This window comes from Colossoma macropomum, unplaced genomic scaffold (genome assembly GCF_904425465.1).
Source record: "Colossoma macropomum unplaced genomic scaffold, Colossoma_macropomum, whole genome shotgun sequence".
In the NCBI taxonomy this organism is placed as follows: Eukaryota; Metazoa; Chordata; class Actinopteri; order Characiformes; family Serrasalmidae; genus Colossoma; species Colossoma macropomum.
Window position 1 is genome coordinate 13,297,201 of NW_023494805.1, and position 19,802 is coordinate 13,317,002.

The 19,802-nt window shown below is 35.6% G+C and overlaps 1 protein-coding gene across 3 annotated transcripts; it reads left to right on the forward strand.

Annotated features, from left to right (window-relative positions):
• The first annotated feature begins 1,622 nt into the window (after nt 1-1,622).
• On the forward strand, nt 1,623-13,437 carry si:ch211-212k18.7 (macrosialin). 3 transcript variants are annotated; one of them, XM_036596639.1, is made up of 7 exons: nt 1,623-1,972; nt 4,512-4,624; nt 4,826-5,116; nt 5,484-5,603; nt 6,502-6,571; nt 9,651-9,821; nt 12,563-13,437. In XM_036596639.1, the coding sequence occupies exons 1-7, from the start codon at nt 1,918-1,920 to the stop codon at nt 12,700-12,702; spliced, it is 960 nt and encodes a 319-aa protein (XP_036452532.1). In that variant the 5' UTR covers nt 1,623-1,917; the 3' UTR covers nt 12,703-13,437. The 3 variants fall into 3 exon arrangements, with proteins under 3 accessions (XP_036452532.1, XP_036452531.1, XP_036452530.1); XM_036596638.1 differs by having other exon boundaries at nt 1,624-1,972; nt 4,512-4,825; nt 5,027-5,116; XM_036596637.1 differs by having other exon boundaries at nt 1,639-1,972; nt 4,512-5,116.
• Nucleotides 13,438-19,802: the final 6,365 nt, after the last annotated feature.

Sequence of the window (19,802 nt, forward strand, 5' to 3'; positions counted from 1 at the left end):
TTCCTTTTCTTTTAAGAATAAGAAGTTATTAAGTATAGGGAAACATGGTAAAATAATTGTCTGTATAATACAGAAATGGTAGTGCAGATATGTTTTTTTTATGGTAGATGGTAGAGATTAGGCAGAAAAATGCTGGAATGTAACTTAAATACAATAGACTTCATATGAGTCATGGTTGCTGAAGAAGTCACTCCACAGAATAAAGCCGAAACAGCATAGAGAGTGTGTCAGCAGTGAGAACCTTCATCTTCTGCTACCCCAGTTTCCTCTATTGGTCACAAGATTCTGAGGTTATGCTGAAACTACCGACCTCAGCTACTGAATTATTTCAGATGGTGCAGGAAATCATTAGTTACATTCCTCTTATCATCTGTAACTGAACGATTAGTTTGCTGGTGGTATTTGACTCTAGGAAAGCTTTTCTCATACACAATGACAAATTGTGTGTCCTGAAATTGTGTATGAGTGTTTGTGTGTGTGTGTGTGTGAGCCAGTAGTGCTGGTTTGTAACCAGGTTTTCCTGTTTCTTGTCACATGAATGTCTCACAAAAAGAGTCATCGAACAGCTTCCTGCCATGTGCTTCAGTACTGCTACATAAGGTCAGCCAGACCTTTCACTGAAAAAACAAAGGTGCTTTGAAGCTTTGTTATTCAAATGTGTCTGTTGGTTGCACATGAATAAAATATGTTACATCAACAGAGTTGCTATCTTTCAGTTTAGTTCTTTAGGCAAAAGACGTGCTGCTGTTGTACAATTAGTCTAATAAATTAAGAAACACACACACATGTGTGTGTGTGTGTGTGTGTGTGTGTGTGTGTGTGTGTGTTTCTTTAAAAGTTAAGTAATCAAAAGGTACAAATATGCACCTTTCCCCTGGAAAAGTGAATGTAGTGTACCCTTAAAACCCAACTACAGAATCAAAGGATGACGTTGTACCTTTTGAGGGGATGTTTACATTGTTTGTAGACTGGCGGACTAAAATTTCCTAGACAGTACTCTTTCTTTCTATCTTTTTTTTATTTTTTTTTGTTTTTTTATTATTTTTATTTATTTATTTTTTTTTTGGTGTAGTCTAGAATAAGAATTTCTGCATAATTCTTGCTTAGTTTGAGAGAAACTTAACTTTTCAGGTTTCTTTACAGTGGTGGTAATATGAACCAGGGGTCACAATGTCTACAATGCCAATATAGTCATTTTATGTATTATCCAAAATGACCATTGAACCTACACTTGTCTTCTGACAAGTGTAGGTTCAGTGAACAGTGCATTTCACATCACAGCACTCGCGATGACCTTTTTACCTCCCAACCATTTGATTCTGGAGGAAATTTTGGGAAAAAATTGGTGGAATTCTCTTTGAGGGACACAAATTTACCTGGACAGTACCCTGTACCCAGTGCTCTGCTGGCGGTGTGGTCTTATAATGAATATATGGATATGAACGGTACTGGACACACGAGCCTTAAAAGCAGTCAAGACTTGACTGGACTGTTTAAATAAGGAAAAACACACGCACTCGCACAAAAGAAAAAGAGAAAATGTCGCCCCCTTCTGAAAACCGAAGTGTTAAATCTCAGACTGAGTCTAAAAGAGAGTCTCAGGAGTTGACTACGAACCAACAGGTTTTTTAAAACGCTGTTATTTTAACCCTCTGACCCAGTATAGTGGCAGTCTTCTGTTATTCCATTAATACAGTAATGTCAGGTCAGTGCGCTGCAGTTGCACTCAGATTGGGCAATTCCTGTCAGTAATGTGACCGGCTTTACTTCCTTACTCTTTCTAGTTTCGTTTCTGTCAGTTAGGCAGAGGACGCGGCAGCTTTTAGACTCACATCTATCATCTCTGCTCAAGCCTCAAAGAGACCGAGGAGTTACTGCACAGAAAAGACTGAATACATACAGGAGATCACGGCAGAGATGGCAGGCGTTAGCTTTGTTAGCTTGTTGGTGGCTACCTTCATCCTGAGCTCAGGTAAAGACGCATTTACTCTCTGACGCGAACTGGCAACAAAGGGAGGTAAACACTGTAGTTAGTGGGCTGAAACTGTCGGGCCTAACGTGCTTATATCAGATTATTACTTTGAATCTGCAGGAAATCAGAACTGTCTGGCAAATGTGGACGAGTTTGAGACAGGCTGACGGACTTTTGACCATTAAATATTAAGACTGCTGACACTGTATTGCTGTACATACAGCTTTAAAAAAGATTTAAAGTCGTGTATTTCTATCTAAACGAGGCACTAAAAGTGGATGGCATCAGTTTCAGTTTCCCGAGAAGTGGAAAGGGGGTCTGTCGAAAACTGCATTTTTTTCCCCAGTAAGGAGAGAGAGAGAGAGAGAGAGAGAGAGAGAGAGAGAGAGAGAGAGAGTTTCATTTTGAGAGGTATGAAAAAGGCTTCAGGGCCCTGGATTTAAACTTTTAAAATTTATTTAATAATAATATTATTAAAAACAACAACAATAATAATACCCTTATTGGTCATTAGCCTTAGGGTATTTATCTTTTTTCCAGCACTGAAGGCGCAGACCAGTTTAATGTGCTTGATTGAGCGCATTAAGGAACCACAGGCCCGTTCAGTAGATCTACATACAGATCATGTGCAGCGTTTTCACGTGATTGAGCTGCGATGCTGAAATGCTGCGGTCCGTCAAATAAATCATATATCGGCATAATGTGTGTATATATCTTACATGTAAATATGAGTATTTATGTGTATGTAATACTGAAATGGACAGTTACATGAATAGCTGTTTTTTCATTTAATACATTTTTATCTAGCCAAATCAGAGTCACGTGACAGGAGCTTTTTGTGCTAAGTTTTAAAAAAAGACCTTGTGGTGTGTATAGGCTAAGTGTATTTGTGTAGCCTGCAGTCCATCCAATAAATACTAACAATAAAGCCAACCACACTAGCTTTCAAAGGTTTGGAATCACTTGTCATTCTAATGATTGTGTAATGATGTTATTTTATTATGTTGATGATGGTAAAATGGTGGTAAGTCTGAGAGTTTTCTTTGGGTACTATTCTGCTTTACAACACCCTCTATGTAGCACTCCACCATGACTGGATTAAAAGAAAAAATAGGTCCAAACTTTTTCTCAAAACTATCATAAAACAATGTGTCAGTCATCAGGCAGTGTATTTGTAACCATTTCATGTAATAACTGTCTGTGATGGGGCTTTAAGAGGCATTAAAAACGTCTGGTTACTATCACCACCAGTGTGAACAATTCTGACTCAGTAAGCTTCTCTAGAATGGAACATTTCGCACCTCTGTGAAGAAGCAGCATAATAGCATCGCGATAAAATCTATACACATCCTGTCAAACGGTTTTCACCGTTTTCATTTTATGTCAATAGAAACCGTGATTGCAGACCTTTGCACAGTAGTGTATATGGGTCAAATTACTGAATTAGTTCAAAGTCAAAGTTGAAAAGTCAGGTTTGACTTTTAGCTGACTTGTATTTTAGACTACAATCCTTTTGCTTTGAGTGATCCTATACCTTAATTATATTTATTTTATTCAAATAAATGATTATTTTTTGTCACCACCAAAACAACGATACAGAAACTTTACTAAATGTTTCAGTAGTTACTGTTGCAGTAGTGAAGGTTTTAGCTCATTTTGAACGTAACATAAAATTTTAGCCTGACTAGCAAATGCAGCTTTGCACAGTTGTACACACATCAAATCATAATGTTTTTCATTAAAACAAAAAAAAAATTTTCTTAATTGCAGAAAATGTGTTTAACTAGTGACAGTTATTAAGTTTTCACATTGATTTTAGACATTGGGACACATTTACTTCAAAACAATGGGAGCTAACTGCTCACCGTGTGGGGATGCAGTCTCACTTCCTGCTCTAAAATGCAGGGGTGTGGCTAAAATAAGGCTCCACCAATGGACTAAAATTCTGTTTTGTTTGTTATTTTTTTAATTTAAAAATGAAACTCAAAATAAATCAAATTCTTTCAACTTTAAAATAATTCAAATAGCTCTTTAAAAAACAACATTAAAAATGTAAGCATTATTTTCACAAGTTGAAGTTTTGGGTTAGGATTTAGGACAGAAATAGAAAAGCTGATTTTGTAAATAATAGCTTATCGCTATCTTTTTGAATGATTTGGGTTTAAATAGATCATAGCACAATCCTTCTAAATATCTGTGTCTGAAAACTTTGTTTCTGTGGTACTGCAGTTTGAACTTACTTTAGTAGAATGGTCCATATATAATATAATAAGCCTAAATATATTACTTGTAAGCATCAATAAATGTAATATATAAAAATACAGTTAGATAGACTTGAATAAGGCCATGTTTCCAGTTTTTAGCTATGCATATTAGTGTCACATGACTGGTAAGGAGAGTTTTTTTTGTGTGGCAGAACAAGACCTTGTGGTGTGAGTGTGTGGTTAAGTGTTACCTGTAGAGGTTTTACTTGCATTTTCACTTTGAAAGCAGAGCAAGAAAGCTGTATCTGTAACTGACTCTCTCTGTCTTTCTTCAGACCTTACTTTAGCGCATAATCCTCCTGCCTCCATGGTACCTCCTGCTATGTTTGGAAGCATTGCTGCCTCATCTAAGAGCCCTGCTCCCACCACCCCTACAACTACAGCTCACATCACCACCACCGCTCATCACACAACTGCCAATCACACAACAGCTCACACCAATCCCACCACTACTCCTTCAAATGCAACAACTGCCCACGTCAACATTACCACCACTACCCCATCGACCCACCATACAACCGCCAACTTGACAACCCCTCACACTGTGCCCATTACCACTCATAAACCTGGACCAACGCCACCGGCCAACATCACCACCACCGCTCATCACACAACTGCCAATCACACAACAGCTCACACCAATCCCACCACTACTCCTTCAAATGCAACAACTGCCCACGTCAACATTACCACCACTACCCCATCGACCCACCATACAACCGCCAACTTGACAACCCCTCACACTGTGCCCATTACCACTCATAAACCTGGACCAACGCCACCGGCCAACCTCACCCTGGGGAACTACACCGTCAAGGCTGGAAACAACTTGTGTATTATGGTCCAGGCGGCAATCCAGGTCAATGTAAGCAACTCTAAGGTAAGGAGCTTGCGTGCCCTGGTGATCTGGTGATAACAGCTTGCAGAGATAACACTATCATGTCGTTATGTGTGTTCTTCTTTCAAAACACCTGCTGAAACTACCATAGCAACTTACAGTTATGTAAATGATTAACGAAACAGTTTCATCAATAAATGAATTTAATGTCAAAACCAAAGTGTTGTAGGCTCTAGTTTTGCATAATTAGTCAAAGCCCTCAAAAACATCCCTACTGCAATATGCTGTGTGTTTAGAAAATGTAGTCATAATATGAAATGATGTCCAAGTAAATACACAGTTTTAATCTTTAATTGTGCATCTTTTTTTATTGACGTTTTATGTTTTTAAAATTTATTCATCTGTGTAGGCTACAGGTGTATTCAAGGTTCAGCCAAACCAGGTCAGTCCTGCCGGGAGCTGTAACGTCAATATGTCTAATATTGACCTGAAATTCAAGGAGGGAAATATCTCTTTGAACTTCATCAAGGTAAGGCAGAGGATATTTTGAACATAGTTGGGGGTGATAATACGATTTTATAAAAGGATCAATGTGCATAGAAGAACATACTTACAGAATTTGATGTATTCAGAATCATAGTGTCAGATATAATGTGCTGGCAATGGTGTATTCAGGTACACAATACATTTACGTATGATAGATATAATTGTGTAAGTATAATACATAACTAAGAAGAAGTATTTCTTCACAGAAGCTCTTCTGTTAAGTGATTGAGCAAGAATGATGTAGTTAAATTAGGCCATGTGATAATAGCATTGCATATATGAATATTCTCTTGAGTAGAACAACATGAATCTTCAGTAGATGTGTACATTGAACGCTGTAGATGTAGATGAGACTCTAATGGATGCTGTAAAATAAAAAAAAGGAACTTTGGCCCCTAAAGAGGAAGTAGGTCGATAAAAGTACTATTTATTCTCTCACTCATGCACCTAAGCAACCTCCCAGAAACCAGCTGAGCGCAGATGGCGTATGGCATTGAGCTCGTGATACCACTCCCTCCCTCTACATTATAGTGAGGCTAGAGATACTGTAATAGTGCATATGCTTATGTAGGACTGTCTGTAATGTTGTTTATTCATTTATAATAGTTAGCAATGCATCTGCTATTTAGTTATACTAACATACTTATAATTTTAAAAATAATAAGAATCTCTTTCATTCTTAAAAAAAACACACACACGCAAGATCAGTGTTATTCTTTGCCTTATAGATGTGCAATGTCTCCCATGAACAGGCCTTAGTCACATGTCATATGGTGTCTTTCTGATCATCCTCTGATTCACAAGTCATTTACTCACACTCAGCATGTGTGTGTGAGTGCTGTGTGCGTTTTTTGGTCATTTGCACATCCTTTTTTTTCTAGAATGACACCACAAAGAAGGTCTATGTCAACACTGTGTCTGTCAACTTGATCTACGCCTTCTCAAATAGAGGTAGGCCTAACTGTCTCAAGCATTTCTTTCCATTTTAAGGAAAATATGATATGGGCAATATTGGTGGAATTCAGTGTCACAGTGTTTTCCAAATACAGCACAACACCAGATGGTATTTAATAAAGTTAAAGAACCCATGTGCCCTGTGTACTGCTACAGTTTTATCAAAAATGATTCTATATGGTAACAAAAAGGGGGTTCTTTGACTCCTAACAATAGTGGAATCCTTTTTGGTGCTATATCGAACCATTTTCTGCATATAGAACAAGGTTCTGAATAGAAGAACTATATACAAAAGGTTCTTTGTTACAGAGAAATACCATTTAACCAGGCAAAGAACGATTTAAGTATTCAAATTCAAAGAGGTTCTCCATCATAGAGAAGAACCATTTAAGTGTTCTTATAGTTCTTTGAGTTGTCTTGGTCTATATATATAACTATTGCCTTTACCAAAGATTTTGGGAGCATTTATATTGGTCCAATCATCATATAATTTCCACACAATGTAAAGGACAGCTGCTGAGCTCAAATTATGCAGAAACCTAAAAATCACAGAAAATGGTGGTACTTGTTTTCTACTTCTTGGTTTTGGACAATGACAATATATAGAACCATAACAACTCAAAGATTCATTTGACTGCATTCTTTACATGGTTGATTGGTTCTTCCCCATGTGTACCTTCTGTGTATAGTTCTTTAAAGAATCTTTTAAAAAATGGTTCTATGTAAGCATCAAAAAGGTTAAGTCAAATAAGCTTTTTTTGGTATGATGTAGAATGCTTTTTACTAAGAAAGAAATTTACTGTTAAGTAATACATGGCAGTTAAGCAAGCAGTATCAATGGTGCTAAAACTCAATATTGGTATGATGATCCCAGTTAAGTATAAATTTAGATCCGAAATGAAGATTTGGGCCCATTTTTAGGTAGGTCTTGGTTTTACAGAGCTCTATTTACATACCAGACATTAGTTTGGCCAAAGAGTTAGTTTGGAGAAATACAAATTTAACTTCAGAACAGAAGTCACTGTGCTTCCTTAAATGAAACAGTGATCCTATAAATCAGCTATAGCTATAAACAAAACAGAAATCGATACCTGATGCCTAGTTGTGATCAGTGACAGTTGTTTCCACAAAATATATATATATATATATATATATATATATTTATATATATATATATATATATATATATATATATATATATATGAAACTTTTTTAGATTTTAGATGACATATGGAGGAAGATGTGCATGAAATGAATTTTTTTTTCATTAATTTGTGCAACATATTGTACAGTTGTTTTGCATTACTTTAAAGTTTACAGACAATGATTAAAATTTAACTTTAACTCATTATTACCACCTTTTATATGTGGCAGACTGCACATCATGATAATGGCATGTTTATGGCTATATGCTGATTGCAGTATGCCGCCAAGGCCTTTGGTCACATGAAGTCAAGCAGATAAATATCAGTGACGCTATTAGCTATTGGTTTATATATACTGCTTGGTTTTATGAGGATGTGAACTTTGCTGCAGCTTTACAGAGGCAGATAAGCAGTGTAAACCTGGCTGGTTAAAGACAAGCTGGTTCAAGTGTTTAGAACAGTTTAATCTCGCTGTCTTGAAGGTAACAAGTAAATGAGATCGATGTAGTTAATTTCATCGATTATGAGGTTCAGATGTAAGAGTAAAAGCTGCTTGTGGGTAACATTTTGTTAAAAAGAGCCACAGATATTTAAGGTGTTACTGAATGTACAGTTATATGCAAAAGTCTGAACACTCCTGGCTAAATTACATATTTTGTTGATTTTCTAAGTGAAAATAAGTTAACACATCCTCTACAGGGAGCAAATTAAATATGACATTTGCCTGCAAATTTAACATACTGGGGGAAAAATAAAACATATGAAATGTGCCAGAACTTTTCCACAGGCCACTTTTTATATTGAAATGTGCAGAAGTGTGTTCTCTGTAGAGGATGTGTTAATTATTTTCACTCAGAAAATCAATAAAAACCTGTAATTTGACCAGGGGTGCCTAAACTTTCGCATATGACGGTAACTAGTAAGAACTGGAATTGGTCATACAGATTATTACAGTGTGGCTTTTTATAGTAGTTTTGTCTATGTTGTGCAGGTGGAGCTATGAGGAACGAATAAACAATAAGATGCGGTTTAGCCAGTTTAACGGCACTTATACAGTAACACTTGGCTATCTGAGGAAAAGGGAAGCACATGGTGTCCTGATTACAGTAAAACTTCTACACTGCTACATGAAGATAAAAACTGTATTCAAGCACATAAAGTAAATTCTGTAGGAATGTCTACTGTATTGGGAGCTCCAATGGAAAAGCAACAAATGCAGACGAATGGGAGAAAAATATACAGTATGATATATACATATACGCAAATGAGAATAAATACAAATGACATTAATACAATGTGTGATGTTATGTATGTCAATGTGTTTCCAAACTTGTCCATGCATGTCGTAGGCTACTATAAATTGTAATTATCAACCAGTATCTTGTTTATTTAATCAATCCTTCATTATGTTATATAGGTATGTATGTCATATGTAATATAGGTGATAAATATGCTTAACTCTGCCATTTTGAACATTTAAATATATGCCAATATATGTACATCAGTATATTGAAATATATGCTCGCTAAAATATAGGTAATAGCGTCAGGATTTAGTGTAAATGTTTTTTTTTTATATTTTCATATATGTCAAACATATATGGAAATATATTACAAACGTGACACACATTTTTAGCTGTCATGCTTAATTTGTTGCAGAAATAAGTTCATTTTAAAATAAATGTGTGCAGTACTGGGTTGGGTTACAACTCCCTAGTCATGTCTGTGTAGATTGTAAATTTAGTTGAGGCTGCAGTTTCCTTTCTCAAACATCTGACCCATACAGGCATGATTCAGCATGTACAGTTTGATAAAATAATCTGTCTGATGTTGAAGACCCACGCATACTCAACTCAGTGTGTCATCTTACCACAAAGGCTTCAAATGTGTGTAAATGTTGCATTTAATTTTTTTTTCTTTTATTTTCTGCAGACTTGTACAATATCTCCAAAACGAATAAGTCAGTTCAGCTTTTCAGTATGAAGGTGGGTCACTCCTACTCCTGCAAGTCAGAGTCGGTCTTTCTTGGTGATGGTATCAATCTAGAGTTCTCACAGCAGAGGATTCAAGCCTTTAACTTCAGCAACAACCAGTTCGGCCCACGTGAGTACGCTGTAGCTCAACAGCCTATGACAGTCATTTCTGAAAGAGTAGTTACCTATTTTCAGTTGCTGCCAACTACACTGGAAAAAGTCATTCAGTGAATTTATTCTAATGTGTACATCATTTTCACATAAGTAAAGTATATCTATTTTCTGTTATAATTTACTGGATTTGTCCAGTAATTGTGTTGATGTCATATATTTTATATCACTAATTTTGAAATGATGTGCATATTCGAGTTACACAAATTCTGTATATTACTTGTTTCGGTGTTCCTAAAGTTAGTCAGGAATTATTCTTTGTACAAGCTCAGTAAAGCACTTAGATCAGCCTTAGGCCTGTGTTACTGGTCACAAAGGTTCTCTTTGGAGAATAGCACTAGCCTCAGATTGCTATCCTCATCAGATACCAGATACATTAAAATCATTAACTAGTTTCCTTTTTTATTTTAAAGTCTTATTTTTCTTATAGTAAAAGAATACTGACTTTGTATAGCATTAATATTACTATATACACCCTCATGTTTGGTGTTCACTTGCTGAGATTTTATGTCAAATGTTTTGCAATACAGTCACATGCAAAAGTTTGAACTCCCTTGGTCAAATGACATGTTTTGTTGATTTTTTTGAAGGGAAAATAAGTAAACACATCCTCTACAGAGAATACACTTGGCATTTATCTGCTGAGCTGAGTGTTTATTTGCTGAGTTTAACATAGTGTAAAAAATAAAACATAAAATCTAAAATGTGCTATACATTTTTTAATACAAAATATTAAATTTGACTAATAAATAGCAGTTGTGCATTAGAGCGTGCATTGAGTGTGTTCTCTGTACAGGGTGTGTTAATTTACTATTTGCATATACGACTGTAGCTGTGCAAAATATTTAATATAAACACAACACCATACAGTCACTCATTAAACCCTTAAACTTATAGGGCCCATATCTGGGTCCACAGTTTAACACTTCACTCTCATATCAAATCAAATTAGTTCCATAGTATTAAATAATAAGACTAATAATAAGATTGACACAAATAATTAACAGTAGTTATTTGATAAGACTTAAGATTTTAACTGAATAGTAAGCCTAGAGTTGAAGTGGACAAATTTATCGTGCAAAAAGCACTGTGAGACTTTAGAGTTAATCTGAGTGCTTTTTCTACTTTGATATCTACTTTTACTACTAAGGTGGAGAAAATAAGGGCCTCCAAGCCTGTGCAGTTAAGAAGGCCTGCCTGTTCTAATGCTATAAAAATGCAACAAAAGTCTCTTCCCCCTTACACGTGAAAGCTGTTGCATTAGTAGCTAAAAATTGATGGCAAGGCATGGGCATGTTTGCAAATGCTGTTTGTAGCTTCTACAAAGCTTTATTGTAGAAGGTCAAATGACAACATGACAAGTAAAAACCCCAAAACTCATCAGTAATGGAGAAACCCCACTGAACGTTAAGAATAAAAGAACGTCAGGATTTCCTTGTAGCTATGTTTTGCAGACCACGTCTCTTTTAACCCATTTTAAGTTTAGTATGATAAAGAACTTGCAACCCTCCTACATCACTATTTACCCTCAGTCCTTTATAATGCGTTGCTACGCTTTTTCTGCTGCCATCTCAAGTTCGTGTTTATGTTGACAGGTTTCTGATTTCAGTCTCCTTGAGCCAGTCAAACTTGTACTTTATTGGATATAAACTCAGAAGGTCAAACACGCTTTTTACCCCTGCCATAACCTTCCCTTCACAACGGTAGATCAGTATCTCGTCTTTCTGTATAATTCCATATGACAGAAATCTGCTGTGTCAGGCACGGCCTAATCTGGCCTTTCCGGTTTGATGAGACATTAGATCTTGAATTGAACACTCCTGCATGAAGTAGAGTCCTCTTGTGCTATAGTCACTGTGACTATTACATTTTGATATAAATAAAGTAAAAAAAAAAAATCACGACTTGTTAAAATGACAGGTGTATTTTATATGCCTTTTATTTACTGAAGTATTCCAAATTCTTTGCTGTGGTTCAGTGTTGTTTTTTTGTTGCTTTCAAATTAAACTGATATTACAGAAAGCTTTTTTTTATCAGTTTAAGGTATTCACAATCTATCTTGTACATTCTTTTTCTGCCTATTTTCAGTTTTTTCAACCTTCATCAAAATTGCTTGCAGCAGAATTTAGAACATTGATTTCACAGTTCTAATGAATGTCACTAAAGCAAAAATGCAAGTTCACAGGATATAAAAGCTCGAACCCCCTCTGTCAAAGGACATGTTTTGTTGATTTTGAAGTGAAAATAAGTTAACACATCCCAAATAGGGAACACACTTAAATATGGCCTTTTCTGTAGACATTGGTGCACAGGTTCTATGTCTTTTCTGAATTAAATGTTGAAAAAATAAAGCATTAAATATCTACAGATCAGATTTTATGTTTTATTTTTTTCGATATGTTAAATTCAGCAAATAAACAGTAGGTTTGTCCTCTGCAGTTGATGTGTTCATTTATTTTCACTTACAAAATCAACAAAACATGTCCTTTGACCAGGAGTGTCCAAACCTCTGGATGTGACCATAACTACCACATTGTTCCAGGTTGCATTGGCTTTTACTGATTTTCAAGTGAATGTATTACAGATGATTTCCAAAGAATTCATGTGAATTCGTTTCCTTGAACTACATGAAGTCTGTGTCATCCGTTCGTGTCCAGATGGATTTGACTAATCAAATCACTTACTGTTTGTCTACTGCAGTTGACCTGTGCAAGGCTGACGAGCCTAACTACAACGTGGCCATTGCTGTAGGTGTGGTTCTGATCGTCCTCATCATCATCGTACTCATAGCTTACTTCTTCAGCAGGAGAAAGAGAACAGACGGGTACCAGACTCTCTGAAAGACTCCACCGATTAACAAGAGAGGACATCATCATCATTAGTGCCACTTAAAACAGCATTATACATTAAAACCAGCACTCGTATTCCTAAACAGTTAAGAAAAGGGAGTTTTTCTGTTAACGCCTGCTCTGCGAAAACTGACATCCTTTAATACAGGCATCAAGTACTGCTACTCTTGTAGCCGATACAATCTGTACATCCACTAAAATTGTGAAATCTTGTACAAAAAGCAGATTTGTTGTACAGAAGTGCTCCAAATGCAGCATATAGTTTCAGTTCCTAGTGCTTCTGCCTACTTTGTTCACATAGTAAATCACAAAGGGATTTTTTGTGCTTTCCTTACTATGCTTAAATGTCTTAAACCTTATGTATGTGTATAATTGCACTCATTATTTTCATTAGCAGTGTTTTTTCCCAAAAGTATGATAGACTGTGTGCTTGAGCCCCTCCACAATGACTGGATCTGATATCATTTTGTTGAGGTCTTAAGTAGTTCTGAGATTTGTGAGAGATGAAAAGAAAATGGAAGACTGATCATAGTTCAGTAGTAAATCCTAAAAAATAGCCTAATCACCAAAGAAATTTACAAGTAATATCAACTGCAAAATGCGGAAAGATACTAATGATATACAATTTGCAGCACTGCAAAAACACTTAGCTTCATAGATATCATCGCTGACAAAAAAAAAAAAATACCTGTCAAATTACATTTTTGTTGATTTTCTAGGTGAAAATAAGATGAGACATTCTCTACAGGGAACACACTTAAATATTTTATTTTTCTGCAGATATTGGTACATAATTTTATGTATTTGCTGAATTTAACATATTTGGAAAAAAAATATAAAATATAAAAGTGCTATAACTTTTCAGTATAAAAAATATCTATTTCTTCTGTTTTTATTTTTCTGCATAATTTGAGGACAATGGCTGCCCTTTACATTGTGTTATGAATGGACCAATAGAAATGCTCCAAAATTGCTTGAAATAATATATTGTTACATTCACTTACACTAAAAGTAAAGAACATATTTGCCCTCCTCTATTAAAGTACAATTGGGGATACTTTTTTGTAGAGCGATGATATGCAAAGTCTCCTATAAGGTCTGTATCTCAACCTAAGCACTAAAATAATAAAGAATAAAATTTGCTGATTATATAAAGGACATGTTTTGCCCAATTTTTCAGAATTATGTTCTCTGAATTTATGATGGAGGTAACAAATGCAAAAATGATTTCAGGTACACTCTTCAAAATAAAGGTTCCAAAATGGTTCTTGGCTTAGACAAATGGCACTAGGAAAAATGTTTAATTGATGTAGAATCCTTACATCATGTGGATCTTCTTAAAACTTCAAAATGTTCTTCACTCACACATCTCATTTTCTAAAATGTTTTTGTAAGAACCATCCATTGAAAGGTTCTTTATGGAATACAAAGTGTGTATATTATATTGTTTTTTTTTTTGTTTGTTTTTTTTTTGTTTTTTTTAATTGGCTGTTGTTGCATCTTAGCAAAACATTATAAATGTAGCATCTACTTTTGAACTATAATTTCTTCAATGTATGCCAATTTACCTGTAGCCTATTTTAGCTTGAATAAATTATGCTAGTACCTTTAAAGCAGCCTAGCTGAGTTTTTGTCCAGTATATGCAACTATAGCTCTGATCCATTGACTTTCATGATTTTTTCAGGATCCTGGGCCGTTGTGAGTGTGCTACTGATTACTGACAAATTCAGGGCCTTTATTTGCTTAGTAGCACCTTTTTTAAATGATGGACAACAACTCAATTAGGGCACCTTTAACAAATGGAAATGTAAAGGAATAAAGGGAATATAATATGAACATATGATTTTGTTGTGTGGCCTAATAAATATCTAAAACAAAAAAATCTGGTCAGTATTTTCTTTATATAAAATTTAAATATATAGTTTTTTTTTTAATCTTACGTAGTCAGATGTGGATGTTGACAATCTTTTGTTATTGTAGCTGTCTACCACAGCATTTTGAAGTTTGAATTAAATAATCAGCTTTAGTTTAAGTGTATTTACATCCAAATCAGGTTCTCGGTGTAGGAATTACAGCTATTTTCATAGGCGTATCTGTGTCAACAGTCAAGAGAAGACTTCAACAGAGCCAATACAGAGGCTTTACTACAAGATGAAAACCATAAGCCTCAAATTCAGGAAGCCCAGATTAGAGTTATAAACATCTAAAGAAGCTTGTAAAGTTCTGTAACATGTTATGAACACATGAGTCATAGGTCAATTTGTACCAGAATGATGGGAAGAGTATGGAGAAGAGAAGAAACTCATGATTCAAAGTATACCACCTCATCTGTTGAGCATGGTGGTTTATTTATATAATACCTTTCATATACTGCGGTCATTCAAACTGCTTTACAAGTGGGAAAATACAACAATAATTCAAATTATAATTTTAAAAGTAACATAAAGGAGAATAGAGATAAAAATTTTTTAATGTAAAAGTATGATCAAAACAATAGATTTTAAAAGGGAAGAAATTATTCATTGAATTAAAATCAAAATAAAAAGTAAATTAAGACAAAGTGCCATTACAGAAAGTGCAGTAGAGCTTTAAGATGTGGGCATGTATGGCTGCCAATGGAACTGGTTTTCTTGTATTTATTGTTGATGTGACTGTTGACCAAATTAGCAGGATGAATTCTGAAGTAGATAGGGCTATATTATCTGCCCAGATTCAGCCAAATGCTTCATAATTCATTGAACATTCATTGAACGGTGCTTTACAGTGCTGTATATACAATGTGCTGATTGTATATACTTTATAGTGCTGTGATATACAATGACCCAAAACATACTGTGAAAGCAACCCAAGATATTTTTGAGGCAAAAAGAATGTTCTGCAATGGCCAAACCAATCACCTGACCTCAATCCAACAGAGCAGACATTTCACGTACTAAAGGCAAAACTGAATGTAAAACTCCCCAAGACCACGCAGGAACTGAATACTGCCTTGGTAAAGGCCTGGCAGAGGATCACGACTAAAGAAACCCAGCTTCTGTTCATGTCTGTGGGACTTCAAGCAGACAGTGATTGGAAATAATGTTTATGGAGTATCAAAAACAACAGTTTAATTTATGATTGTTAGTTTGTCCAATTATTTTTGAGCCCTTAAAATAAAGGGGCAGAGACAGATCTTGACAATTGTGCAAATGGAAATGGGTCTGCATGTTGACTTCATCAGGTTCCTTCTTGCACTATGGGCAGATGAACATGTCCAGGCCAAGCTTGTATTGCAACAGGGATAAAATAAACAAAAGTAAAACAGAAACAACGCATTTGTTGAGGTTCTTTTTACACAAGTAAAATTGGATCTCATTTGGTGTGTATATGTGTACATACACATTAAAAGACATATTACAATCACAATATGTAACAAAATATTTGCAAAATGGTATTTTATCCATATTATGTGGTAAACTGGTAATGACACAGTCAAAGGAAAATCCAAGACTGCGTCCAATTTTGTCTCCTTTCTCAGCGGATCCAGATCAAGTTGACACATTGCAATCATACCTAATGCTCTTTTAAACCCTTGCTGTCCCCAAGAAGGTGAAATGTTACATGTGTTGCGCATATAGTTTGGATATGTGGAAAATATGTACATTATATACATATATTTCCATGTACTTCTGTATGCTGGAAAATCCTAAACCGACTGGAATAGCAGTGGGTTTTAATAATTTTTTTTTTCTAAACAAAACTGTGCCAACAGATCTTTTGGGCCTTTTGCTTGGCTACAAACTCACAGCCTTGCGCCAGGTTTGTAGGTCAAGGCTGCACGTTCCTGGCAAGTGGACAAGGACTTTTTCTTTACTCTTGTAGCTGGCAGTACCAGAAGAGGGCAATGAGGTTGCTGGAATTCCTGGAAGCTGCAGCCATTGGCTGTTACTAGCACTGAGAGCACCACCTGGTGGCTTGGAGAGAAACTCCAGTTCTTAATGTCATTTTGCGTACAGTACGTACGACTTTCTACCACTGTTCTGACAGCACTGTGTGCATTACTGCCTTACTTGTCTATCATTGTCTATTAGTTTTGTCTTTAATTACTCTGTGTACTGTCTAACACTGTCCATTATTACTCTATGTGTACTGTGTAACACTGTCCATTATTACTCTATGTGTACTGTCTAACACTGTCTTTTATTATACTATGTGTACTGTCTAAAACTGTCCATTATTACTCTATGCTTACTGTCTAACACTGTCCATTATTACTCTATGCTTACTGTCTAACACTGTCCATTATTACTCTATGTGTACTGTCTAAAACTGTCCATCATTACACTATGTGTACTGTCCAACACTGTCTTTTATTACTCTATGTGTACTGTCTAACACTGTCCATTATTACACTGTGCTTACTGTCTAACACTGTCTTTTATTATACTATGTGTACTGTCTAAAACTGTCCATTATTACTCTATGTGTACTGTCTAAAACTGTCTTTAATTACTATGTGTACTGTCTAAAACTGTCCATTATTACTCTATGTGTACTGTCTAACACTGTCCATTATTACTCTATGTGTACTGTCTAACACTGTCTTTTATTATACTATGCGTACTGTCTAACACTGTCCATTATTACTCTATGTGTACTGTCTAACACAGTCCATTATTACTCTATGCGTACTGTCTAACACTGTCCATTATTACTCTATGTGTACTGTCTAAAACTGTCTTTAATTACTATGTGTACTGTCTAACACTGTCTTTTATTATACTATGTGTACTGTCTAAAACTGTCCATTATTACTCTATGTGTACTGTCTAACACAGTCCATTATTACTCTATGCGTACTGTCTAACACTGTCCATTATTACTCTATGTGTACTGTCTAAAACTGTCTTTAATTACTATGCGTACTGTCTAACACTGTCCATTATTACTCTATGTGTACTGTCTAACACAGTCCATTATTACTATATGTGTACTGTCTAACACTGTCCATTATTACTCTATGCGTACTGTCTAAAACTGTCCATTATTACTCTGTGTACTGTCTAACACCGTCCATTATTACACTATGTGTACTGTTTTTTTCATTGTTACACTATAAAGTAAAATACCATTCTACAAAGTAGAATGATGAGCTGTAACCAAACACAGCAACAAAACTAAGACAAACATGTCAATAACATCAACATGGATTAAAGTCACTAATATTATCCGTTAACAATAGGTCTGCAGTGGCTACTACTAACAGTGGCAAAAATTATTATATTCTTTGAGATTGAATTGATGTAAAATATTCCATTGATGTTCATCTACCCCATTTATTTTGTTTTGCATTATTTTAGTAAAACTATGTATTTCAGTTTGATGAAGTCATTTTTAGGTGAAACTGACTATTTTTAATGTATGCCATATCTCTAAATAGGCTGATAAGTGGTGCTAACCTTTACAGTAAATGTTTTGAATAATGTATCATCAGCCAGACAAGTATAAAGGAATGCAATAAAGTGCAGAGCATATTTAACTAACAATACATGGATATCACTGCTGTCGGAACAAAACGTTGTATCTCCGTTTTTGGTGTTTTTCGGTTTTTGTCATCATTTGAAAGCATCTATTGCCCTTTATATTGTGTGTAAATTTCATGATGAACCAACCAAAAGAAATGGCCCAAAATTACTTGGAAAAAGGTACTAAAATGTCTAAAATATAACAAGTGGCCAGCATAGGGTTCTCCTTTAGCAGCTGTTGCCAGTCAGCAGCCTGTCCAAGTTGTCCACCCTCACACACGCACACATATAAAAACACAAACAGGCACACATACTTACAGCAGGCCATGTAGGAGGAGAACAGAGTGAAGAGACACAGCACCTCCACACTTGTATTCCCCCGTTGGTTCACACCAACATCACGCGTTATATAAATGTGTAGGGGGTGAACAGTGTGAAGTCACTGAAAATGTGTTATTTTGTATGTTCTTCACAGAAAATGAGCAAAGGCCAAGGAATCTGAGGTTTAAAATGGGTCCCACAGACCCGAACACCACACAAGGACTAATCTATAAATATCCACTCATAATTCTAGTTCTACTAGTGTTTTATTTTACCCACAACATTAGTGGTGTCATGAAGTCAGCTGTAATGTCTGATTTTAATTTGGTCTCAATTGGCACAATTCTAGGTTATTCCAGGTCATCTGGCAGGTGAATCTCAATCAGCAACAAAAACTGCCTCTTTTAAACTTTTTAACTGAAAGGACAATTACAGATCCTTCTGGGTCACATGGGGTGCTGGATAGGTTGCCAGTCCATCGCAGGGTACACAGACATATACACTCACACACATATTCACACCTAGGGGCAATTTAGCATCTCCAATTCGCCTGACTGCATGTCTTTGGACTGTGGGATTAAACCAGAGTATCCGGAGGAAACCCATGCAGACGCAGGAAGAACATGCAAACTCCACACAGAAAGGACCCTGGTCACCTGGCCGGTGACCTAAACCAAAAATATCCAAATGCATCTTCCAATTAGTGGATTCATGTAGTTTAAGGTATATGCTCTGGAGCAGCTACAAATGTGTTTTTGTTTTTCTCTCATCACCCGCTTCAGTCCACTGCAAAAGCAAGCTATCTCCAAAAGCATCATGAACTCAGTAAAGGTGGGACACTTAGGGTAAACACTCTAGCGGACCCACATAAAAGCTATTTACAGATGTATGCAGATGTTTGAATACCCCCAGTCAAATGACATGTTTTGTAGAAAGAGTTAACATATGAGTTAACGTATCCTCTACAGAGGTTGCGCTTGAATATAACATTTTATGGAGATTTTAGCCCATTATTTCAATTTATTTGCTGAGATTCATTTATTGGGAAAAATGAAACATAAACGTGTGCCATAACTTTTGCACTTTTGTCACTTCTTATGTTTTTATTTTTTCTCCAATATGTTACATTCAGCAAATGAACAGTAATTGTGCATTAAAATGTACTGAAGTGTGTTCTTTTTACAGGATGTGTTAACTTACTTTCACTTAGAAAATCAATAAAATGTCATTTGTCATTTGACATGATATATGACATCATACCATGA